At 43.4% G+C, this 26,571-nt stretch overlaps 1 protein-coding gene across 1 annotated transcript in view; it reads left to right on the top strand.

The window, feature by feature from the left end:
* The first annotated feature begins 918 nt into the window (after positions 1-918).
* The window catches only part of dnah9 (dynein, axonemal, heavy chain 9), a 102,628-nt gene continuing 76,975 nt past the window's right edge, over positions 919-26,571 (top strand). Inside the window, 33 exon segments of the mRNA XM_078290633.1 lie at positions 919-976; positions 979-1,340; positions 1,569-1,765; positions 1,862-2,020; positions 2,433-2,563; positions 2,751-2,962; positions 3,186-3,419; positions 3,664-3,831; positions 4,307-4,423; positions 4,523-4,673; positions 5,276-5,390; positions 5,527-5,595; positions 7,302-7,428; positions 8,066-8,212; positions 8,966-9,074; positions 10,525-10,766; positions 10,972-11,107; positions 12,129-12,325; positions 14,527-14,789; positions 15,501-15,662; positions 16,663-16,885; positions 17,105-17,271; positions 17,799-17,942; positions 18,132-18,291; positions 19,190-19,345; positions 19,858-19,990; positions 20,747-21,024; positions 21,763-21,893; positions 22,010-22,136; positions 22,679-22,831; positions 23,360-23,485; positions 24,685-24,924; positions 25,213-25,373. Of these exon segments, the coding sequence (XP_078146759.1) occupies positions 919-976; positions 979-1,340; positions 1,569-1,765; positions 1,862-2,020; positions 2,433-2,563; positions 2,751-2,962; positions 3,186-3,419; positions 3,664-3,831; positions 4,307-4,423; positions 4,523-4,673; positions 5,276-5,390; positions 5,527-5,595; positions 7,302-7,428; positions 8,066-8,212; positions 8,966-9,074; positions 10,525-10,766; positions 10,972-11,107; positions 12,129-12,325; positions 14,527-14,789; positions 15,501-15,662; positions 16,663-16,885; positions 17,105-17,271; positions 17,799-17,942; positions 18,132-18,291; positions 19,190-19,345; positions 19,858-19,990; positions 20,747-21,024; positions 21,763-21,893; positions 22,010-22,136; positions 22,679-22,831; positions 23,360-23,485; positions 24,685-24,924; positions 25,213-25,373 (5,555 nt within the window).

Below are 26,571 nucleotides of genomic sequence, written 5' to 3'. Positions count from 1 at the left end.
TTTGATCATTTCTCACTGGGAGAAAACAGAAAACTCCAAGATACCGCAGTATGGTCTTAGACTTTGCTTGGTGTATTTTTTTGTGGCATTTGAATGGGCTTCGTATAATAAAGGGTCTGCCCTACTGTACCTTTCAGCTTTGAGCTTCACAGTTCATTTGTCTGTCGTTCAGGCCACAAAAGCCTGATGCCTGGCAGCTGGACAAACCAGGTTAAGAACAGACATGAGGTGTTGTTTTCACTGCAGTGATGCCACCCTGTGGCAGAGTATGGTAATTGCAGCTTTCTGAAATGCCACCACCAACAACAACAATAATAACAGCACTAATAATAATAGAAATAGTGATTATAACAACAACAACGATAAAAAAATAATAGTAGTAATAATATAAATCCTACTATTATTATTATTACTACTACTTCTACTATAATAGGCTAATCAAAATAATAATAAATATAAAAAATACAAAATATTTTTTAATTAAATAAATAAAATAATAGCATCCCGAGTAGTAGGCCTAGTAGTAGTATTTGGATTATCATTGTTGTTGATTTCTCACTTGCAGAGAGAGGAGAGGGTTGATTTCTAAAAATAACTTTTTTTTTTCTTCCTTTTCGTCCATGGTGCTTAACTGCGAGAAGGAAAAAGAAAATGGAAACAGACGGTCTAGCCCAACAATGGCGCTTTTCAAACTTTCTTATTTGAGGTAGTCAGTTATTTCCTTAATGTTGTTATTACTAACAGCCGCACTTTGACTTCACTGTTTCGACTCACACTTAAACAATTAGTGAGCAAGTGAACAATAGGTGCCAAGTCAGCAGGTTAACCGACAGGGGGGATTGTCCTGGTCCTGGGTCAGCTCCGGGTCGCTGAAAGTCCCCTAAGCAACGGCCTCATTAATGCAAACACTGCGTTACTATGGAGGCCGAGACACAATCAGTTCATACACAAACCCGGACTGGCCCGGGACAGCGGAGAGCCCCGCAGACATGGACGACTCACCCGCTAAGGACAAACGATTTGAATTCATCGAGGATTATGTGTTGAGGACTCTGAAGCTGAAACAGGACCGATGGCAAAAATGCATCTCCGTCGAGGACAACAAGCAGCTCATTCAAGACTTTTTGGAGAAACCGGACCAGATGACTTTGGTGGTGTCGCTGAGCGCGGCCGGACTCCTGCAGCCCGCCGCCCGCTTCACGGCAAACTCCAAAAATAAAGCGGTCTACTTTGTCAAGCAGAGCAGAACTGCGCTGACTCCTGACTTAATGAAAAGTAATTTGGTCTACGGGGACTTGTCTTATGCTCCACTTGATCAGTTTTCTGCTCTAGTTGAGGAGGTAAGCAGAGCAGAATACACTTGTTAATTATTACATATACACATAGGGCAGGCTCAAGATGATGAAAGGGCCATTGTCCTCAATTGTGATTGTCTGTGAACACTCAAAGCAGGCAAATTAAATTATAAACTAGAGAAAGAATTGACTTTAAATCACATATTTAACACTGAAAAAGTATTCTTTAAAGCAATCATTTTCCATCCTTCCCATTTACTTACACTCCTCCAGGTGGTGGTGCCGCTGCTGTCCAACGGCAGGAACCACACTGAATGGCCACAGGTGGTTTCTCAGGACATCCGGCGCCATGTCCACTCCCTCAAGACCAATGTGTTTGTGGTGTCAGGCCAAGTCAAAGGCAAGACTCTGCTGCCTCTGCCTGCAGGCTCAGAGAGAGTGGAGCAAGCGGCCCTGGAACGAGACAAAAGGTAGATCTGGTAATAACATACTCTGTCGTTCATGTGTGGATGCATCATTTGCCCACTTCTACATTCAAAGATGATGTTCCTTCTGAAACGCTACAGGGGGGACATAGTGGATAAGAGCATCATCCACTCCATCGAGTCAGTAGTGATTGAGTGGAGCCACCAGATCCGTGCAGTCCTGAAGAAGGACTCCTCTGAGGCTCTGCTGGAAGGCAACGATCCAACGCCATACACAGAGCTGCTCTTCTGGAGGAACAGGTCAGCAGCACTATACTGTAGCTCTGATTACAGACATACGCCATAGATCCTCTGGCAAGTCCTGTGCTTCGTCTGCTTAGTGTAGCGCTCGTGAAAAAAACAAAATATATCCCTGAGGTCCTCTGTGTTGATTTCTTTTGTGACTTTTTGCTGGTGCTACTAATTTATTTTGAGGTTGGAAACACCTGTGCTATCAAGTAAAAAAGGTAATTTAGAGACCTGTCCTCTGTTGCTTTTTTTGTGCTTTTGTGGTGCTTTTGTAGATAACAAAGCAGAATTATGTCTTATGCTGCCAAATCGTAATAGGACACCCTCTACTTTCCATTTACTTTCCTCTTGGAAATGCGGTAATGTGACAGAAACTTGTTTGTTTTCCATTTCTTTCTTTGGTTTTGTTTTTTCTTCCTCAAAGATATGCAGACTTGGAGTGCATCCATTCCCAGTTCAAGTCCTCCAAGGTGACAAAGATGGCAGTGCTGTTGGAGGCCGTGGAGAGCAGCTATTACCCTGCCTTTAGAAACATGCTGCAGGACGTCCTTGCAGGTAATGACACAAAGCTTATACTACAATAGAGCAAAACTCAATGAGGCCTGCTTTCTGTGGTATAGCAGGTGCTAGTTTGAAGGGGTAAAGAATAATTTATGAAGATTTATCATCTAAACTTGTCATCTACTATCGCACATAGGGCATTGTTGGTTGTATTGACTTTGATCACATCTTCACTTGCCAGCGTTGGAGGAGGCAAAGGACATCTGCACCTACTTGAGGCCTCTGCAGCGTCTGTTTGAAGACATGGAGAATGCAGAGTTTCCAGATGTTAAGGGTCAGATCGGCCCTCTGATGCACACAGTGTGTCTGGTGTGGGCCAACTCCAGATACTACAACACCCCAGCCCGCCTCATCGTTCTGCTGCAGGAGACCTGCAATCTCCTCATACAGCAGGTCAACAGCAGTCCTTTTCTGTTCCAGTGGTAGTCCGTGAGATCTGTCTTTTTTTATTGTGGTAAATAAAAGTGTGTCCAGTACTGTGACGTCTTTTTCCTTGGATTTTCTGTTGATGCAGTTTGAGTTTCTCTTTTCTTTGTCTGTTCAGCCGTGATGGCTATCGCTGCTCATGCTCACTACCCAGTTCTTCTATTTACATTTAACTGCTGTCCAACTCCAGGCCCGGGTGTATCTAAATCCAGAAGAGGTTCTGAAGGGGGAGGTTTCAGAGAGTCTGCTGAAGGTGCAGACAAGCCTGGAGATCCTCCAGCTCTTCAGGAGCACCTACGAGGAACGCAGGGCCAACCTGGACCAATACCAGAGGAACAGGAGGCTGGTGAGGCCTTGGGACTTCTCCCCGCTCATGGTCTTCTCTGGACTCGACTGCTTTATTCACAGAGTCAAGGCCATTGAGGTGAGCACAGAGACATCATACACTACAGCACTCCAAAGGTCATGTGAGCCAAAGCCTGATGAGAAATGATTTTAGGTATGCAGAAGGAGAGGTATCTATTACTTATATTTTGGATAAATATTCTTTCTGTAATAAACACCAAATTGCTAACTTGACTTAACGCAAACCACAGACCTCTTGGCAGTGATAATACGGTTTTGCTTGGTGGCACACCTTCTTTTCCTCCTTTTCTGTCTCCCTACAGGACGTCCTGTTGACAGCCGTGGACCTGCTGAAGCTTGAGAAAGTGGAGTTTGGAGGCATCAGAGGGCGAGGCCTGAGCCAGCAGGTCCAGTTGCTCCACCAAGAGTTCCTGGACACTTACAAGTTCTTCACAGAGAAATCCTACGACTGCTTGGATGTCAGCAATAAGGTACGTAGGGGTTATAGGGGTTTTGTTCACTTGCCCGGTGGGACAAATAGGGCTGTCATTTTTTTGAGCTACTTTTAAGGTCAATCCATTTTCACAAGCGCTTTATGAAATTCTAGACACAGGCTACAAGCTCAGTGTAATTTCTACCCCTGAATACTCCTCAATACATGCTCTTTTCTCTCAAGCTAGCAATGACCACCACGGCCTGGTCGTTCCGGCTTTTGTGAAGCAAATTGTTTTTCTGCCAAAATGGACTTTTTTCCCCCACTGCCATCTAGTTGCTTAACCAAGACGATCCTGAGTTATAGCAAGAAAAGCAATTTACTTTGCTTGTAAGACCCAGTCAGTTCTCCCCGCTGGATCACTTTGAGTCAGTCAGATGTGAAAAGGAATATGCTGTGCTGGCTCTGCGTTCGCTCGTACCGCTGTGTGGTGTTTTGGCTGTCGGACTAGCTGAGCTATATCTGCCCTCTAGGAGTTTGAAGAAGATGTGAGAGAGTTCAGACTGAAGGTGGATGACACAGACCGCCGACTAGGAGCTGTCTTCTGTCAGGCCTTTGATGACGCCTCAGGACTGGAGCATGCCTTCAAGGTCTGGGGACATAATCTCATGCACGCACACATACACACCGACACACACACACACACACACATTCATTTGAATTCTCCTTTACTCCTCTGACGCCTACAGGTCCTGGATATGTTTGGCAGCCTGTTGGAGCGCCCCTTAGTGGCTGCAGATGCTCAGGAGAGATACCCTCTGCTTGTGTCCGTGTTCAGCAAGGAGCTGGACTGCTGTAAACTCCTCTTCAACAAACACATTCAAAGTGCAGAAGAGCTGGGTGAGATTCGGAATACTGCCTATGTTTTATATTTATGGGGGATTGGACCTGGGATCATCTCTCTAACCAGTTGGCCACACTGACTTCAATTTTATAGCTTCATAAAACAAAATCAAAAAAGGAACAGTTGATCGATTTAAGCGACATAATTCAACGTGCAATTTCACACGTTGGCGGCCCCAAATGGCAGCAAGAGGTATCTGTTTCAATTTTGCGGACTTAAAACCCAGAAATCCTTTAGTAAACAGCACACTGATGTTTATCAACCCAGCCGGTCTGTGAAGCTTTATACCAAAGCATATCAAAGAGAGTGCAGCTTTCTCTCGACTCTGGAGCACTCGCTGCTGTCTAGGAGACAGTTTGTATTTTGATTTCCCACCAGTGTTCATACCCAACACCAGAATTGTGTTTGAGCTGCTCTTTTCTTAGGACGCTCTTCTTTGTTGCAGCCCCACTTTGTGATTTAAATTCTGATAAAATGGGTGTATTCTTACATAAAACAATGGAATATTGCATAGTGCAGATACCTGTAGTTCTTAGCTGTTTCCTTCACTGACTTTATGGTAAATTACAGTAATTCCAATGACACTTTACCTCCTCAGGCTATACCCCAGTGAATAGGAATATGCCAGCAGTAGCTGGGGGGCTGAGATGGGCCCAGGAGCTACAGGAGCGCATCCAGGTCCCCTTCTCCAAATTCAGACACATCTCCTACCCGTGAGTCCTCTCTCTTATCTCCAACATAACAGCAGATTGACAGGACCGTATAATGTAATGTTTTGGAATATACTGAAAAAACACACTACTACGCTATGACTTTTGCATGGGCAGTGACGTTTCATCTTCTCCTTAGGTGCCTGGAGTCTGCAGAAGGAGGCAGGGTTGTCCAGAAGTACGAGGAGATGATGCAACTATTGGACAGGTGTGTTTGCGTTTTATCTCGGTGCGTTACACTGTATGTCGTCATGTTTAGACATATGTATCGCTGAATAAAAGAACAGAGGAAAGATTAAACAGAATAGACTGTGATAGAATAGGACTTCACTTTGTTGTACATGCATCATGAAAACTAATAACACGGATCAGACGTCGACTCGGTCTCACTTTGAAACGCTTCCCCCACAACTTTGCGGCAGCGCTGTGTTTAAACTGAACATTTGTGATTTTGTTAGTTGAGTGTATAACATTTATGAAGCAGCCCCCGTGGAATAGCATGAAGACATGCAGCTCCAGGCATGATTTATGCTCTCATTACTGCGGCGCTGCTCTGTAGATTATTTCACAGCACTCCCATAATCCCACACGCTCTGTCTCTGCTCGCTGATGCCAAGTGAGAAATGGCCTTTTAGACCACATCCAACATCAAAACCTGCAAGATAAAGCATCCTATTGGGGGGGGGAAATGCAGTTTTTGGCGGACAAGCGTGCGTTTATATGGCAGGGTTTGTGCCGGACTGAATTGTGTGTGTGTGTGTGTGTGTGTTTGTGTGTGTGTGTGAGAGACCAAATGTCCTCACAGGGATAGGAGGACAAGTATAATCCTACAAAGTGAGGACATTTTGCCACTCCTCACTTCTTCAAGGCTAGTTTAGGGTTAAAACTTCACAACTTTAGGATTAGGTTTAGGTTTAGGTTTAGGTTAGAGAAAGGATTAAAGATAAGGTTAAGGATTGGCAAATTAATGTAGTCAATGAAGGTCCTCACAAGTATAGCAATACAAAAGTGTGTATGTGTGTGGTTGAGTGCATCACACAGACCTATACACACACACACACACACGTACACACACAAACACTCATTCCTTACACTTCACATGCTTAATATCACTCCTTCACTTCATGTCCCCGCTCCCGGTCTAATGGAATGATGAACAACACCGGTTCTCTGCCCTCAATTTACTCCCATCAGAAATTAGAGCCTCTTGTTATGTCGTAATAATCAGCGCCACCGCCGCCGAACGCCGCCGTCGTTATACATATTCCAGTCAGGGACGGGACGGGCATCCTCACTCATTACCCCCACAGACAAAACGCTGCGTGATTTATGGCCATGACCAAGGCATTTGATTGCCTCTGCGTCTGCGGTGCCACTATCAGGAAATGAAGCTCACAGCAGAAATCCAATAAGGAGCACACAGCACGCACTAAAGTCCTCATCATAATCGTGGCTATTTACAGATTGATATAGCTGTACAGAGCCCTGACATATTGTCTGTTCCCAGCCGTTCGCCGATGAATCAGCTTTTGTCCTCGTATGCCCCCTCCCCCCCCCCCCGTCCCATATCCCCCCCGTATCGCCAGCTTGATATGGCAGGCGAATCACTCTGCCCGTTTTGTTTACAACCTCCGAGGATCGGAATAATGGCTCAATCATATGCCTTTTAGCCGCTTATTTTGTTCCTTATGTTAATTTTCATGATGTGAGCCATTTTCGCAGCTCGCGGCCTTGTGAAAATAAAAGCCCCCGGACCCTTTCATGGGAATATGAGACAACGTTATTCCCCAGCGGTAAAATGTATATATTGGACAAAGCGAAAAGCAGAGAAGGAGAGTGGTTCTCTTTGATATTAACTCGCCAGTGATGGCGATCTCAGATTAGATCGGTGCTTCCTTGTGTTTTGTATTCCAGATACTCCAGCGACCTGTATGAGACGTGGACAGAGACGGTGGCTGAGAGGTCCCAGTTCAACCTCAGCTTGCCGTTACTCAGCAGAGACCCGACGACACGCCTGATCTCAGTCAACTTCAACCCTCAGGTCTTTACTTTAGGGCTGCAATGATAGAATGACTGATCCAAGACTCTCACTCTGTTTAAACGAACCTTTTGTTCTGAATACCTGTGGATAATAGGGCTAGACCAATATTTGATAGCGGGTTGATATTGGGCTTTTATTAAATATTGAATATCAGCCAATTCATGCTGTAAGCCTCTGATATGACGGAGGTTCATTCCTGACCACAGCTCCATAAAACGGTCTGTAAAACCTGCAGTGAAGTTTTATTTTCTCTGCACGTTATTCATTGATTAAATTGTTAAATTAGTTGTTGTAAATTAATTATTCATTTTAAAGGCAACAATGTATCCCGGAGTTTTCCCCTACCATTAAATAAGTGTGTGGTGGGTCACCGTGCCTTAATGAGCTGCTAACCCACCTAAAGGAATTTCATTAGTCTGGGTTTTAATTGAGAGGTTTAGTGTCCCATGATGGTCTAATTGCTTTTTCACAGGCTTTTCTACCCTGCTAAGAATAACACTCTGGGGGAAACACTGAATACTTTTTTTTTTGCCATGAAAATGGCCATAGCAATATTGAATATTGGCAAAAAAAAAATCGCAAACTAAAAATCTCAGTATTCCAATAATGTCTCTTAACCTGTCTGTCCGTCCCTCAGCTGGTGTCGGTGCTGAGGGAGGTGAGGTACCTGGAGGCCAGACAGACCGAGGTGGTGCCTGACACTGCAGCGCAGCTCTACACCACCAGGGGGCAGCTGTGGCAGTACGTGGCCAACCTGGAGCTCACCGCAGGCCGATACAACAAGGTTGCTAAAAGCTCTCATTAAAATCTATCAATGCATTAACTAGTACTGTAACTTTGTGCAGCTGCTGTGATCGCTGTGTCTGTGGAGAGCAAATAAACAAAAATATATGACTTTGATCCTGTATGGATATATGCACTGGTTAGGTATTAAGCATGCATAGATATAAGGATATGCAGTATGTGTAGGTATTGATAGAATGATTGACTTTATTTGGTTTAATTGAAAGAAAAATAGTATATTAAATATGCTACTCTTTGCCAGAGGCCATATCACACACATTATTCTTTATCGAGAATAACAGAGTAAAGATTACTTAATAAGCTTACTTCTATTGTGGTTCTTAATGGGAATTGGACATGAGGGCAGAATGGCAGGTTCAATAATTTAGCGTAGGACAATACAGCAGCAATCACTGATGTAATTAATTCAGCCACATAGAGGACGGTTCCCACAATGTCCAGGTAGACACATCGCAGGTCCCTCAATAAGATAATTACATTTGAACAAATACGGCAATACAGCGCCTCAAGTACCAAAAAGTGCAAGTCCAATTAAATGCGACACAATCCAGAAATAGTGACTTTTTAATGAGGGTGACGGCCCGCTGTGATCCGCTGTGAGCCTTTGCGTGGCTTTTGGATGGCAGCTATATTAAAGTGATATTTCTGTACACACTTAATGGAAGCTGAAAATCAAATCACGTCTTTCTCTCTGTCTTTATCTCTCTGCCTGTCCCCCGCTGTCTGGCTCCAGGTGATGTGCTCGGTGTTAGATGTGGAGTATCCTCTGGTTCGCTGCCAGCTCAGGGCCATTGACACTCAGCTCAAAGAGGCCGAGGAGAGCCTGAACTGGAACAGCCAAGGTCAGGACTCACTTATTTCACTAATTGGATAATTGGCAGAGACAGTTCTCGGGGAATGAAACAATTACATATATCAATTTCTGTTAGAGTGGTTAATCAAACAGTGTGTCCAGTACTGTGATGTCTTTCTCCTTGGATTTTCTGTTGATGCAGTTTGAGTTTCTGTAGGTGGCTACAGCTCTTTTCTTAGTCTGTTCAGCCATGGTGGCTATCGCTGCTCATGCTCACTACCCAGTTCTTCTTCTATGTATTCCAAGCAAACTGCTGTTGCTGCTGCCAGAAAGGTAAAACACATCAATACCTGTGTGCCAGAGGAAAGACCTACCTGACACTGGGTGTTTAGAACAGATGAACTGGGTACAGGTTGAATCACTATGTGTTGTGTTGGTGATGAGGATTATCAAAATGGACATTTATTTATATGAAAATTCTACATTATCACTTTAACGTCAATTGTTTCCACTACTTTATTCCTTTTCTCTGATGTTTCCTCCGATCCTTGTTGTTTGTAGGGCTGAGGAACATCAAGGACCACGATGGAAATAAGACTAAGACTTTATCGTGCTCTCCTTTACAAATTTCCATCCAAGTTCTATGACTCATGTTTTAAAACTGTCCAATAAAACTAAACTAAAGTAAACTAGAGCAGGCTGCCGTGAGAGGTGACACCAACCGTTCACCTCGCAGAGGCTCTCGCGTTTTCGGAAAAGATCCGTAATAGGAATAGGAGAGGCGTTCAATCATTGATACGGTTTGATTGACGCGGCGTTGTCAGGGGATGCGGTGGGTTTTCTTCGAATCCGCCATTCCCCAAAGAGCGGGGTTGAAATGAGAAGAGTGTTTACGGTACAAGCCAATGCACTCCGCTGTCTTTGGGGACGGTTCCAGACGGAATGGGCTGCCTGCGCCCAGCAGCACACAGCTCCTCTGCAGACTTGGCTGCTTTATGTTGCGGTGTGTGTGTGTGTGTGTGTGTGTGTGTGTGTGTGCGCCCTCTAGCTACTTATGGAACGCTTGCGTTTTTTTCTGGAACACGTCTGCAGTAGATTTATTCGGGGCGAGAGCAAAGGTCAGCCGTTCTCCCTTTACGTCTTCTGACCCTTGACAAGCGCAGGATTATGCAGTGAAAGATATATTCGAAGTAGATTTCCCACATGTAAGAAAACATTGCGCTCATTCCATTTTAGGATTGATAGCATCACGTTTGCATGAATGTTATCATTGCATTCCTGTGCGATGTGAATTAAATGCTTAGAAGAGTACATACCTCTCTGTTCAGTTTAGCCAGATACAAGATTAACTTATAAGGGATGTGATTTTGCAGAGGGACTTTTTTCAGGATTTCCAGTATTTTGATCACATAACTCCCATTCATTCCTAATGGGCGATTACCATTTTCCTGCCCTTTTCAGTTCTTCATCACACGTCTCTATTATGCATCCGATTTCAGGTATTTGGCAGTATATCCAGGAGGTGCGCGACTCTGTTTGCGACCTGGACAGCCGACTCCAAAGGACTAAGGACAATGTGGAGGAGGTCCAGAGCTGCATGAGGTCCTGGGCCAGCCCCATCTTCGATAGGAAGGAGGGCAAAAAGGACACACTGCTCAGTCTGGAGGACCGGGCCGAGAGGCTGGACAGGTTTTACGGTCTGATACGCTCCTCCGGAGAAAAGATCCACTTCCTTCTCAAGGTATAAAAAAAAGAGTTCTTAGTGGTCGAAACGGCAAACCTAAATTCGCTAGAAGTTTCACTCCCATTTCATCATTCTGTTGCTCCACGCCGAGGTTATAAAGCTTACAGTTCATGAGTTGCTTTGAAATTTTTTAAGGATGATTTTGAATATGGTATATATAGATGATGTTTCAGTATGAGTCTCACGCTCGCTGGTGTCTCAGAGCAATCTGGAGCTGTTCCGGGCTGAGCCGAACTCGGAGGAGTGGAAGGCCTACGTGGAGTACGTGGACGACATGGTCATCGACGGCTTCTTTACCAGCGTGGAGCGCTCCCTCAAGTTCTTCCTGGACAACACAGGTACTGGAGGAGGTTCATGCAGGAGGAGGAAGAAGAGCATGATACTCAGAAGAGTCAGAGAGGCAGAGAGAAATTACATTTTCTTTGTTTCATTCGGTGACAGTTCACACTTGGGAAAAAAAAAAGAAGGACTAATTTGTCACCCTCTCAGTTTGCCTGCAACATACTATCCATTTGTCCCAATAAGCCTCACCTTTGTCTTTTTGTAGTCTTTAGAGTGAAAGACAGCCATTTCATACTGTATATACAACTATCAACTATATTCATCCACTGGCCAAGAGTAGGAGGTTCATCGGTATAGACAATGCCTAGTTATTGTCTTTTTGCTAGCAACCATAAAGATTTTCCACAAATATCTATCACTCTTACTCATTTCCAATTATATGTTACCCAGATAGAAACTGTTAACACTTCCAATTGACACCCATATCTGCATACAGTGCATCCTTTATAACGCACTATACTGTAGATGTGGGAAAAGGAAGTGTAACCACATCACGTCATTTGAGTGATGATATACATGTATAGTAGTTTACCAGTGTTGTCACGATACCAGAATGTTGATGCCAATACTGAGTTTATCTGAAAATTCAAGACAATCAATTGACCTGGACAGCTTTGTATCAACCTTTACACAGGGGGTTTCGATGTGTTGTTGGGTCTGTCCTTATTGTTCTCTGGAAGTTAAATAGTTCGAGATTTGGCTCCTGGCACCAGTGTTGTCAACCAGTTAAGGTGGACTGGGATCCAGTTCAAGACATGGTGGACTGTTGCCAGACTGCAGCTTTGTCTTTTCCAATCCTTCTTCTTCTTCTATTAACTATGCCAATCCGCATGTAAATGTCCTCTGGAGGTGACATTGAGATGGAATTTCAGCTTGCAGAACACGTTCGGTGAAAGTATTGAACGTTTAGAAAATTCAGTATTGAATTCAATCCTCCAATTTATCGACACTGTATGGTTTACAGTACAGCGGTGGTCTCCCATGCTATCTCAACCCTTCCCTTCCCTTTCGGTGCAGACCAGAGAGCGGGTGTAGCCCCGCTGTTCGAGGCCCAGCTGGACCTGAGGGTTCCTGACATGGTGTTCAGTCCGTCTCTGGAGTTTGGGGCCGGAGACGGCTTCTATGACCTGGTGGAGAGCCTCATCAATGACGTGTACCGCATCTCCTCCCTGATGCCGCGCCTCGCCCAGCACTGCCCCTTCCCTCACTACCAGGTACTGAAACTCTGGTGCAGCCCTGGAGGAAAGTGTATACCTTGTAACTCTATTATGCAAAAAAAGGACATCTTAACAAGTCATCTAGTCTCTATTTCAGTCTCAAAATATTTTTGTATATATTGTGTATATATTTGTAATATTGTGGTGATACAATTCCACTTGTTAAGGAATTTGCCAGAAACGTGCATGTATTGTATTCTATTCTACTCTATTCTACTCTACTCTTTTGTATTCTATTCTATTCTATTCTACTCTACTCTACTCTATTGTATTCTATTCTATTCTACTCTACTCTATTGTATTGTATTCTATTCTACTCTATTCTCTACTCTACTCTTTTGCATTCTATTCTACTCTATTCTATTCTACTCTACTCTACTCTATTCTACTCTACCCTATTCTATTCTGCTCTATTCTATTATATTCTATTATACTCTATTCTATTCTATTCTATTCTATTCTACTCTACTCTTTTCTATTCAATTCTACTATATTGTATTCCATTCTACTCTACTGTATTCTATTCTACTCTACTCTGCTCTATTCTACTCTACTCTATTGTATTGTATTGTATTCTACTGTACTCTATTCTACTCTACTCTGCTGTATTGTATTCTACTCTACTGTACTCTATTCTACTCTATTGCATTCTATTATACTGTACTCTACTTGATTCTACTCTACTCTTTTCTATTCTACTCTACTGTATTCTATTTACTCTATTCTATTCTACTCTATTCTACTCTTCTCGGTTCTGTTCTACTCTACTGTATTGTATTCTATTCTACTCTACTCTTCTATTCTATTCTATTCTACTCTACTGTATAGTATTCTATTCTACTCTAATCTATTGTATTCTGTTCTACTCTATTCTACTCTATTGTATTCTTTTCTACTCTACTCTATTCCATTCTACTCTATTCTATTCTAGTCTACGCTTTTGTATTCTATTCTACTCCACTTCACTTGATTCTATTCTACGCTACTATATTGTGTTCTATTCTAGTCTACTCTTGTGTATTCTATTCTACTCTACTGTATTCTATTCTACTCTACTCTATTCTATTCTACCCTACTCTACGGTATTATATTTTACTGTACTCTATTCTACTCTACTATATTGTATTCTATTCTACTCAATTCTACTCTACTGTATTCTATTCTACTCTACTCTAGTGTATTCTATTCTACTCTGCTCTATTCTATTGTATTCTATTCTACTCTGCTCTATTCTATTGTATTCTATTCTACCCTACTTTACTCTATTCTACTCTACTCTGTTCTGTGCTACTCTACTGTATTGTATTCTACTGTACTCTACTCTTTTGCATTCTGTTCTACTCTACTTTACTCTATTCTATTGTATTATATTCTGCTCTACTCTATTCTATTCTACTCTACTGTATTGTATTCTTTTCTACTCTACTCCATTCTACTCTATTCTATTCTACTCTACTGTATTCTATTCTACTCTACTCTATTCTACTCTATTCTACTCTACTCTATTCTACTCTATTCTATTCTACTCTACTCTATTCTACTCCATGGTATTTTATTATACTCTACTGTATTGTATTGTGTTCTACTCTACTCTATTTTATTCTACTCAATTCTACTCTACTGTATTCTATTCTACTCTATTCTATTCTATTCTACTCTACTCTATTGTATTCTATTCTATTCTACTCTACTGTATTCTATTTTACTCTACTCTATTGTATTCTATTCTACTCTACTGTATTCTATTCTACTCTACTGTATTGTCTTATATTCTGCTCTACTCTATTGTATTCTATTCTACTCTACTGTATTGTATTATATTCTACTCTACCCTATTCTATTCTGCTCTATATTCTACTCTATTCTATGCTACTCTACTCTATTGTATTCTATTCTACTTTATTCTACTCTACTCTGTTGCATTCTATTCTACTCTAGTGTATTGTATTCCACTCTATACTGTATAGTATTGTATTCTACTTTACTCTATTCTACTCTATTCTATTCTACTCTACTGTATTGTATTGTATTATATTATATTCTACACTACTGTATTATATTCTACTCTATTCTATTGTATTCTACTCTATTCTATTCTACTCTACTATTATCTATTGTATTACATTCTACTCGAATCTAATCTATTCTATTCTATTCTATTCTGTTCTATTCTACTGTTTTCTCCTGCTTACCCTCAGGCTGACATGGAGGACATGGCCGACCTGGCGGACATGCGTCAGCTCCTGATGGAGCGCGTGCAGGGCGTCATGGCGACGTGCTGCGAGCATCGCAACTCCCTGGAGCGCTACGCCTACCTGTACGTGGACGACAGGAAGGAGTTCATGCGCCAGTTCCTGCTGTACGGCCACGTTCTCACCAGCCAGGAGATCGAGGCTTTCGCTGAGGACGGCGTCCCGGAAAACCCCCCGACCCTGGACAGCTTCAGGGAGCAGGTGGATGGGTAGGTGTTGTGTGTGTGTGTGTGTGTGTGTGTGGGGGTGGAGAGTGGGGAGATGCATGTGAAATATCCATCTTAACATTTTACATTACATTTACATTTTAGGGATTTAGCTGATTTATACTTTATAATGAGTGTGTCAGTAGAATAAGCTTCAATTCCTAGATCACCAACATTACAAGCAACCAGAAATAAAGAATGCAAAGTGCCTTAGTGGCCTTATAATATTACTGTAACCACACAACCATCACGTAAGAGCGAGTGCTAGGAAAAGAAATAGAGCTACAGAGAGAAGAGAGATAGAGTCATTTTATGTAGTATTGAGTCTTAACATCTTAGTTTTCTTAAAACAAGTTAAGAAATCTGCCAGTGGGGAGATAATTTCACTCGTTTCCAATGCAAATCAACTTCTTTCAAGAACTTTTTATGAATCATTGTCATTGTCATTTTTGCGATAGCGGTTAAGTGATCTGTCTTATCCTGCCTTGCTTCAAGGTATCAACACTTAATAGAAAATTCCTCAAATGAGTGTAATTTTCTCACCCCATTGGCAGAATTTTACACTTAGACAAAATGCCATTTTACAGCTGAATTTGAGACTAAATGACTTGTTAAGATGGATGTTTTTTGCACAGAAGTGCATGCTTATGTCCAAATGCATGTATTCCTGTCTGTCCTGTGTCCCTAGTGAAATCCGTTATGTTTTTATCACAGGTATGAGCAAATCTATGAGGAGGTGCAAGGTCTGGAGCCGGTGTGTGTGTTCCAGGGGTGGATGAGGGTGGACGGCCGCGCCTTGAAGAGCGCCTTGCTCAACATCATCAAGAGGTGGAGCTTCATGTTCAAACAGCACCTCATCGACCACGTAACCAACAGGTGTGGTAGAGTTTGTTGTTCTCGTTTATGCAGACAGATTTAAGTTACAAAAAAAAGTTACATCAGTTAACCACACTGCAAAAATATCCATCTCAAGTCATTTAACCTACTGTTGACTTTTTAAATCTTATTTTTCTCAAAGAAAGTTAAAAAAAACTTCTGCTTTGTTTCAAGATATCGGCACTTATTTCTAGAAATTGGAATTATCTTACCCCACTGGCACAATTTTTCATTTGTTTTAAGAAAATTGAGATTTTAAGGCATACTGAGCAGGATTTTCCCCTTGAAATAGCATAAACTCATCCAAAAATGATTTTTCTCAATCATTACTTATGGCCCATTGGTAGTGTGTGACAGTGTATGTGTTTGCAGAGACTCTGCCTTCTGCCTGGATTTTCTTATTTCTAAATGTTCAAGACGTTTCTGGGCGTCAATCTTTTGGCAGTGGGGGGGGCACACCTGCAAACAAAACCACTGCTGAATCCTTTTAAAAGCCACACTGGCTCTCGAACTCTACAGAGTAACTGGAGTTCTGGTCAGAGCTAGTGTGTGTCGTGAGCTGGCAGCTAGCTACTGCTGTTAGCGTAGCTTCGTTGCTGATACAGCTAGCTAAGCTAACTGGCTCCTACCTGTGCGACAGAAAACAGGTCAACTTTGCGTCACTCTTCATCCCCACCCTCTCCTTCAATACTCTCCAACCCCCACTCTCAGTTTGGAACAAGTCTTGTCTGCTTGGTGTTTCGCATTGCTGTACTTTTTTTTGTACTTATTTACTGTTTTGTGCTGTTCTGGCAACCGCGTTCAGGGGGCGTGCTCTTCACATCTTGTTGAGCTATGGAGGAGGGGTCAACTTTGTGTGTTTACAAGCCACAACAGGCAAAATCCTACTCAGTATGCCTTTAAGAGTGAATATTTGACTAAATGATAAGGGGCACATTAGTTGCAGTACATTACTTTTTGTACTGTGCATACATTAACAGTCACAGTCATCTATCCCCAGTCTGTCAGACCTGGAGAAGTTCATCAGCGTGGCTGAGGCCGGTCTGGGCCGGCGGGTGGAGGAGGGTGACTACGGCGGCCTGGTGGGGGTCATGGGTCACCTGCTGGCCGTCAAGGAGAGACAAAACAGCACGGACGCCATGTTTGAGCCCCTGCAGCAGACCATTGCTCTGCTGAAGGTCTACGAACAGGAGCTGCCTGACGTGGTCTACAAACAGTTAGAGGTAAGGTACTTTCTGTTCTATTTTCTGCTTATTCCATCTGAGACACAACCATTTCTCTTACTTTTTTGTTTGCGTCTCCCTCCTTCCCTCGATCGCTCATCTCTGTTTCATGCTCTTCCTCCTGGCAATTTATCATCTATCTTTTGCTCTTACACTCTCTTGCTTTCCTCTCACTCTCTCTCTCTCTCTCTATCTGTCCATCTATTTATCTGTCTCCAGGAGCTGCCGGAGAAGTGGACCAATGTGAAAAAGCAGGCGGTGCTGGTCAAACAGCAGGTGGCGCCGCTGCAGGCCATCGAGGTGGCTAGCCTGCGCAGAAAGTGCGCTTCGTTCGACGTGGAGCAGCACGCCTTCAGAGAGCACTTTCGCAAACACGGGCCCTTCAGGTGCAATAAATACAGATTTCCATCAAATCACAGCCTTGATTTTTTTGGATCTAGTTTCGGTATTTCAGTGCCAGTCAGTGAAGACAGCATGATTTACTCTTTAGCGTTCCTCTTGGTGACCGAGGTCATTGAGTACCTTTGAAAAGATAATCACCCTTCCTTTACTATCACTCGTTAATAAAGAGCCGTTATCAACTCTAACATCAGACAAGGCTAATTGAATCTTAACATAATGATAATTAATTCATAGGTAGAGATGCTTCCTCATAATGTCTAATTGTCATATTAGTTATGTGCGTAATTGGTCTCTTAATAACCTGGTGATTATTTCCCCATTAATGTCATGGAAGTCATTGTTAATTGTCACAGTGTGCAGTTAGCACCGGGGACTCTGGCCCGGTTAGGCTGCAGCCAAATCAGGCTTGGCAAAACTGCAGCCCTTCATTACCTAAACACAGCCTGAGTTATATTGGGTGTGTGTGTGTGTGTGTGTGTGTACGTGCGCGAACGTTCGTGCATCGGTCCAGGTTTGACAGCGAGAACCCCTACCAGATGTTGGACGCGTCCCACCGGCGGATCCAGGAGCGGGAGGCGGTGATGGCCTCCCTGGTGGAGTCTGCCAGCCTGTTCGAGGTCACCGTCTCCGACTACAGACAGCTCCGACAATGCAGGTAAGCCTGGAGACGGCGCCCGGAACGAGACGGCGCCAGAACAAGCCCGTGCCAAATTTCGAAACTAATGAGCCATTGTAATAGAGATGCTCTTTTACATTCACAGTCGGTATCTGGAGCCTCGCTGCTTTCACGCAGTTTAATTCGTTTTGTGTCCCCCCCCCCCCCCCTCTCCTCTCGTTTACCGAGGCGCGAGGTGGGCCTGCTGAAGGAGCTGTGGGACATGATCACCGTGGTGGAGTCCAGCATGGCCGCCTGGAGGACGACTCCCTGGAGGGACATCCACGTGGAGGACATGGAGCTGGAGTGTAAACGGTTCTCTAAAGATATACGAGCGCTGGATAAAGAGGTGAGGGGCGGGAGAGGGGAGGATGAGGCTGGGGTGAGAAAGAGGAGGCTGTAGATAGGTGATAAGTTCAAATTCGCAGACTGGGTGGGAAAATGTGGGTGGGGGAAGTGAATGAGTAATGCTCTTCCCTGTAGGCTTGGGCGATATCCAAACTTGAATATCGCGATGCTGTCCCTACCAAAATATCGCGATATACAATATTACTGTGGGAGCAGGGGCAGTGTTTTGTTTGTTGTTGTTTTTTGTTTTTTTTTGTATTTTATTTAATTTCTTCTAAATTAAATAAATAAATTATTAAACATTTTATCTTACTATTCAAGCAAAAACAATTGCCCTTTGGTGTAATTTGCTAATTCCTTACATTTCTAGGAAAATTGGCTGTTTGTGGAAAAGGGAGCCCACTTGAAATACAATGACTATGATTATTTTGTTTTTTTACTATCCTACCGCTAGTAGATTATAGGTTTCTAAGTTTAAAAGTTTGCAATATTCGATATTGTGGAAAATATTGCGATATTTGCAAGATATTGCAATATTCAATATTATCGAATATCGGCCCAAGCCTACTCCGCAGCCTCAAAAACTACTATCGATTTGCCTTTGAGCAAGGCTTGCTCAGTGGCTGACAGTAGAGGACTGGTTGTACTGGAAAGCTATTAGGTGTGAATGTTTTAACTGTATGAATGTGAAATATGGCGCTGCTGGAAGCTTAGGCAACTTTCCCTGGATAAATAAAGGTTTCAAAAAATATTTTTTTACTATTGGACAGATAGCACAGTTTTTATTCCCAGACAGGAAACTACTTCTTAAAGAACACATAGCCCAGCTCCCAGCTCCCAGCTCCCTGGTCCCTGTCAAAAGCCCTTGTACTGATTCCCCTTGCTGCTGTGTCTGCCAGGTGAGAGCGTGGGAGGCCTTCACAGGTCTGGACAGCAGGGTGAAGAACCTCCTCACCTCCCTCCGGGCTGTGGCCGAGCTCCAAAACCCGGCCATACGAGCCCGACACTGGCACCAGCTGATGACTGCTACCGGAGTCCGCTTCACCATGGACCAGGTTCTCAGTTTATTCTCAGAGATGAACAATAAGAGCTTGGGATTTTATAGATATAGTTCTGTTCATGACTGTGGGTGAATATTTTCACATTATGGGTTGTATTTATGAACTATACACTCACAGCAAATGTGTTTAGCTTTGTTCTTTTTTCATATCTGAAGCAAACTGCAGTGCTAATAATGTGCCAATAATGGTGATACACACAAGGCATTTTTTCTCCAGTTATTTTCTTATTTTCCTCCCCAGGCCTATCTGAGTGCTCAGTAGGCCTGTTTGTACTGCGGAAAGAGGCTCAGAGGAGAATTATTTGTAGTTCTCAGCTGTTTTGTTTTTACAAAAAAGTGTTATGAAGGCTAAATTGGTCCGCTTTGATATCTATTTTTAAACCGAAATCAGCTTTTTCAGCCGGTGCTCACCAGTAACTAATGCTAATGTTACTAATGCTATCGTATTATATAACGTGGCTTATAATGAATTGTAGGTAAAGTACTGATGTGATTTTGTATGAGCAGGAGACCACTCTGGCTGACCTGCTGCAGCTGAACCTGCACTGCTTTGAAGAGGAGGTGAGAGGCATCGTGGACAAGGCGGTTAAAGAGATGGGCATGGAGAAAGTCCTGTCTGAACTCAACTCCACATGGACCGGTACAGTAGTGTTCAATGGGATCAAAATGGAAATGGTTTATTTTTAGTGGTTACTTCAACCAATAATACCATTTTTGAGCAATTCCCCCCTCTGCTTTATTAGTTTTTGAAGAATCCCGAATTTGAGACTACTCAAGATTATGTGTAAAGCACTGAGTCACTTTCCAGGTTTGTTCTGGTCCAACCCAACCCACTTTTGAACAGTTCCTCTCTATCTTTAAAGGTGCTACATGTACTATTTTACCATTACCAAATCATCACCACATTCATTTTGAGACATCAGTATAATTACAGTAAACTAATGAGACCATCGCTGAGGAGATTGGCAGCCTCTACACTGCATTTTACATTGTGTGCCACCAAATTGGATTTGGCGGGAAATCTGCTGGATTGCTTTACGGCACAAAACAGCAAGAGGGCACTGTTCTTCCAGAGCAAACAGACCTAAAGCCTTCAGAGTTTCTGGCAACGGCAGATGGTGGAAGGAGTGAAAGGCCGATGGAAAAATCACTTCCAACAAGTTGATCCTCTTCAGTAAATTCAAAGAGAAAAACTTTGACATCCTCTTTACGACAGGAACCAGGGGGGTTTATGGGAAATGTGGTCTTAATTTAGAAAAAAACTCACACTAACAATACCACTGGTGTGAGATAGAGGCTACAAATCGTTTTGACCATTGTCTCGTTTGTTTCAACAAAACAAAGCCAGCTGCCTATAGTCTGTGACCTATTGACGCAGCGTATCGATCCTCTCCAGGAATGCAGTTCCAGTACGAGCCTCACCACAGGACCCAGGTGCCTTTGCTGCGCTCGGACGAGGACCTGATTGAGACCCTGGAGGACAACCAGGTGCAGCTGCAGAATCTCATGTCGTCCAAGTACATCGCCCACTTCCTGGATGAAGTGTCATCGTGGCAGCGCAGGCTCTCCGTGGCTGACTCAGTCATCTCCATCTGGTTTGAAGTGCAGCGGACCTGGACCCACCTGGAAAGCATCTTCATTGGCTCAGAGGACATCCGCTCACAGCTGCCCGAGGTTGCACACACACACTCACAAACACACACACAGGCGCGGATATACACCACCAGTCAAAAGTTTGGACACATCTGATTGAATGTACTATGTTTTTCATTATCTTAAGGCTTATGCTTTTGATCTAAAGGCTTATGCTTAAATGCTTGAAATTTGTTTCTTAGACAAATATAAATAGTGGAGTTGATCCTATGTATGAATTTCTTTCCAAAGCCTTTGCCTTTCCATCAAGGCAAAGAATCTAAAATATAAGATAGTTTTGATTTGTTTAACACTTTCTTGGTCACTGCATAATTCCATTTGTGTTGTTTCATAGTTTTTGATGTCTTTACTATTATTCTAAAATGTGAAAAACATGCACATGTGCAAATAATCAGGTATGACATGCATGCATAACATAACACACAAACTCACCAACACATGCACACACACAAAGATTAATCACAGGTACAACCTTCATACATCACTCTCAGACTCACATGCATGCAGGCATTAACCTGCTCCCTTGTCATCGCCATATGAACCTAGACTAGCGTGACCGTCATCGTTGTTAATTAAGAATCCATTAATTGCCTCGCAGTCCCACTTCAGGAAATGAGAATTACACGACTCCTTAATTGCCCCCGTGATGTTCGGCTGTGCTTAAATCCAGATGTTTGCTATTAAATCTCTGTGATTCTCCCTCTCTCCTGTGGGAACCTAAATCCCCTGGCCGGGCTCCCTCGCGAAATCCCTCTGCAGGACTCCAAGCGCTTTGAGGGGATTGATGCCGATTTCAAAGAGCTGGCGAGCGCGGCCCATAAAACGCCTAACGTGGTGGAGGCCACCAATAAACCAGGCCTGTTCGGCAAACTGGAGGACATTCAGAGCAGGTGAGAGTTGCTGTGTTTTTCCTCCTTTTTGTCTGATACAGAATGCACTCAGATTGTATATATTTCTTGCTCTCCTACACCCCCCTCGGCACTATGAACACTATATTTCTCTACAGGCTGTCTCTATGTGAGAAGGCTCTGGCTGAGTACCTGGACACCAAGCGTCTGGCCTTCCCCAGGTTTTACTTCATTTCCTCAGCTGATCTGCTGGACATCCTCTCCAATGGGACCAACCCACACCAGGTAGGTGCTCTGCTAAGGATAGAGGTGAATGTTATGTTGTTCAGTCAGTTCATAGAGTGCCAGAGAGTCAGAAAAAACAACGCTTGTGGCTTTCCCCACCATGGCAGTATGCTTGGCAGTTGCTTTAAATCAGTTTTCTAAAGCCATGCTCTAAAACCAGATTTCACCATTCAGCTCCTCTTCTGGGGAACAGTAATCTGAGTGCTGTTGATGTGTGCAGTACTCCGAGTGTCCACACAGGGGCAATGTGGGTCATAGTTTTGCAGGCTGCTGCTCCCTCCATCATCAGGACATTGTCTTTTGCATTTCCACCTTGCAGAAATAAATCACTCTTGAGCACAACTTGCCAATAAATCACTCTGAGAGGAAGTTAGCAGGCATGCTGCAGAACATGGGTCTCGCCCTTATATTAACCATGCTGCAAACCCAATAACAAAACGTTGTTTATTTGCACAGCGGCAAAGAAAATAGCAGTCGGATTGTGAACTGCCTGTCAATTGAGTCCGAGCCGAATGTGTCTCTCTCACGCTGCGTTTGCTCAGGTCCAGAAGCATCTGTCGAAGCTGTTTGACAACATGGCAAAGATGCAGTTTGAAGCAGATGGAGGGGGGAATCCCACTAAGACTGGCCTGGGCATGTACAGCAAAGAGGAGGAGTATGTCCCCTTTAATCAGCCCTGTGACTGCACTGGACAGGTAAAATATACATACATAATAGTGATCTGCATCTCTAAAATTTCAGTACCATCATCTCTGTGGCTTGGGCTCTGCATGCCCCATGTAAGACATTTATTGTGTTTGTCTTCATCATAATTATAGCTGACAGTGGCACAAAGCCTGCTCTATTGATGAATGTAATAGGTGTGAAAATGCCTGTCAGTCATTTCATCCCAAGATGGAAGATTCACTCACCTGTCGTTATCCGTTATGGATGGACACAGAGGAAACATATATCAAATATAGATATCATAACCCACAATAAAAGAGACAAATGGAATCGAGTCATTGCCCCAGGGGTTATGCATATCAAAACCCATAAATCCATTAATTTTCCATTACATCCCATAGTATATCCCTAATTCCACTTCCACTCTAATGCTTAGTAATGACCTCATTAGGGTCCACTGATAAGAGAGCCCCTCGGTGCTCGCGTGACGGACATGGCAGTGTTTCACCGTTTATATTCACAGCTCTGTCTTTTGGTGCTTTGTGTTTGGGTGTAAGGTGGAGGTTTGGTTGAACCGCGTTCTGGACACCATGCGCTCCACGGTTCGCCATGAGATGACCGAGGCAGTGATGGCCTATGAAGACAAACCCAGAGAGCAGTGGCTGTTCGACTATCCGGCTCAGGTAGTGGGCCATATGATCAGATTTAAAGGACTACACCGATTTTATGGGAGTTTGTCCGATTGGTCACCTTACCCAATATCTGATGAGAGGATTGGTACCAAAATCCTCTCTGTGTCTCTGGTAGATAGCTCTGTCCAGTGCGCATGCTAACGCTTTAGCATACAGTATGTTTAAGCAATCGTAGGCGATTAGCATTATCCAAAATATGAAGGTAAACCCTTTAATAATCCAAAGTTAGTATTGTTTTTGATTCTATGGAACTGTATTCATAACTTCTGAAAACAAAATCATTAGTGAAGTCCATTCCAACAGCACAAAAACTTTAGCTGTCTGGCTAAATTTGTTCAATTCCTGTGTAAACAAACAAGCTACACTTGAAGTCTCACAGGCAGAATTATTTTGTTGCATTTTAGGTCTATTTTACCAATCCTCCAAACAAGTCTGGAAGGCTTAGACGTGTGTCATTAAAATCTTCTAGCCAGTTCTCATTTTCTCATTTTTAGGATAGTGCCAATTGCCTACCGTTACTTAAGATGCTGTATGCTAAAGCGTTAGCATGCGCACCTGACTGCTAACTATTTACCGGAGATGGTTTTGGTGCCAAAACTCTTGTCAGATATTCGGCAAGGTGATCAATGGGGCAAACTCCTGAAAAGTCAGAGTCGTCTTTTAACAAGCAGGAGGGTGAATAGGTCCATTTATTTTCCCTAAAAACTAAAGTTAACAAGAGGAATGCCTTAAACAAGATTGTGTTTGTGGCCCCAAACCGCTCCACAGTGTTTCCTCTGTAATTAATTTTATGCAGCTGTAGTGCTTGGGGGCATCATTCTAGTTTTGTCCCATATCTGTCACTGTTTGAGTCTAAGTTATGTTTCAAGTTGATGCTGTAGTGCTAAAAGTGCTGTTTTTTTAATCAGAATGAAATCATTACTTCTAAAACATTTGGACTACACTTAATTTTACTTTTAGATTATAATTACAATGCTAATTTTAATTTCACATTTTCTCTAGCAGCGGTGGTAAATTCCTTGCTGTAGAACACACAGAGGAAACACTGGCTCCAACTATAACCACCAAATTACCCCCACCATTAACAATAATAATTCCATTATGTGGCCTTTCTTAGCCATTATGGCCCTGTGGCGGCGGCATTGATTGCTGCCTACGACCGCTCTCATTGTCTCTGACTCTCCATTCAGGTGGTGCTGACCTGCACTCAGATCTGGTGGACGTCCGATGTCGGCATGGCTTTCGCCCGTCTGGAGGAGGGCTACGAGAACGCCATGAAGGAGTACTACAAGAAGCAGGTGTCCCAGCTCAACACCCTCATCTCCATGCTGATCGGCCAGCTTTCGCCGGGCGATCGCCAGAAGGTCATGACCATCTGCACCATTGACGTGCACGCCAGGGACGTGGTTGCCAAGATAATTGCTCAAAAGGTGAGCGGGGGGCAGAATGCTTAAAACCTGGTCAGGACCACGTATGTAAAGTTCCTCTGCAGGCGAGCTGACTGGAGCAGCGCTCTTTTGAGAGGCTATTACCCAAGGTACCAGCGGGTAATGCACTTAAGATATTCAGGCAAGGTATGTCATTACCATAATTAGAAGGTGGAAAAGCAAAGATTATTCCAGGCTTTCTCTCCAGCCCTGGCACTGTCTCTTTTTTGACTCTCTCTCTCTCTCTCTTTCTGAACCCTCTCCTCTCCATCCTCCCTCCATCTTCTTAAGGTGGAGAACTCCCAGGCGTTTGTGTGGCTTTCGCAGCTGAGGCACCGCTGGGATGAAAAGGACAGGCATTGCTTTGCGAACATCTGTGACGCCCAGTTCCTCTACTCCTACGAATACCTGGGCAACACCCCGCGATTAGTCATCACTCCTCTCACCGACAGGTACGGAGATGTCACCGTCGGTGTCTCGGACTTTGCTCGGACTGAGTGGCAACAAAACACTATGATTGCTTGTCAACTGAGAGGTACAGCTATTTCCGTTGGCTAAAGGCTATCAACCCCCTCGCTCTTGCAAAAGATGACGTAAAAACCTCTAGATGAAAAGAGCATCTAATATGTAGTAGTGTCCTGATGCCACATAAAAAGCTAATAATTCCCTAATAGGTTTTTTGTATTATCTTTTACAGGTTGATCAAGTTTGTCAGTTTATATAAGGCCCATTCAAAACCCATTATGAGTACATTTTCCAAAATCTAATCTGAAAATTGGGCTTTTTCCTTTGTAATTGAAAAACTGACTAGAAGACACAAGCTTTCTCCTCCAATAGTGGCGGTCCAAAGCATTATAAGACTTTTAATTCCATTCCTCCGTCATCATTATGTACACCCACCGCAAGCGAAACCTTTTAGAGCAACTCAGCGCGGGCACTTTGCCAAAAACTTGTTTGTCCATATGCACATGTTCTGCAGGATTCCCGATAAAGTTCTAACTACACAGAGATGAATACCTGCCTCCGAAGCCCTTTGGCAAACTGCGGCGTTTGACTGTGTGGTTTTTTGAGACTGACCAGTATTCCCTTTGAAGCCTGAACAAAGCAGGAACAATGGGCTTTGATGGCTGGATCAGCGGCCGCGGAGCGAGGCTTCACCATATGGCGCGTGCCCTCGTGTGGCTCGCCGCGATTCAAACAGTGACCGCAGACTTTCATTCCAACAATGTTCTGTGGGCCGGGGGGTTGGATGTCGGAGATTTTTATCCACACGAGCTGAGTTGGGAACACAGCGAAAAGCATGTTCGCTCCACGGTATTCTTATTTATACACCGGGGTAGGCATCAGTAAGGTAGAATACATATTGCTGCTGTCAGGTGAAAAAGAAAAACAGCCTTGTTTTTAGCTTGACACCATGCATTTCTGAGTTTATCCAGTAGGCTTTGAAAGGGTTGTAGAGTTTGTCTGAACCCACAGAAAACCATGTAATCCTTCAACTGAAGTTAAAACATGAAAATCACCAAAATGGGAGTTCCAGTATGAGGTTTTCACATGACAGCAGCAATATATAACTTATAAAGCCGTACATAGACAGTTGCGAGGAAAGCATTTGTCATGAAGATAGGCTTTTATCTTCCTTGTTCCTCCGCG

This window comes from Centroberyx gerrardi, chromosome 20 (assembly GCF_048128805.1).
Source record: "Centroberyx gerrardi isolate f3 chromosome 20, fCenGer3.hap1.cur.20231027, whole genome shotgun sequence".
Taxonomy (NCBI): Eukaryota; Metazoa; Chordata; class Actinopteri; order Beryciformes; family Berycidae; genus Centroberyx; species Centroberyx gerrardi.
This window is presented reverse-complemented; position numbering and strand designations above follow the sequence as displayed.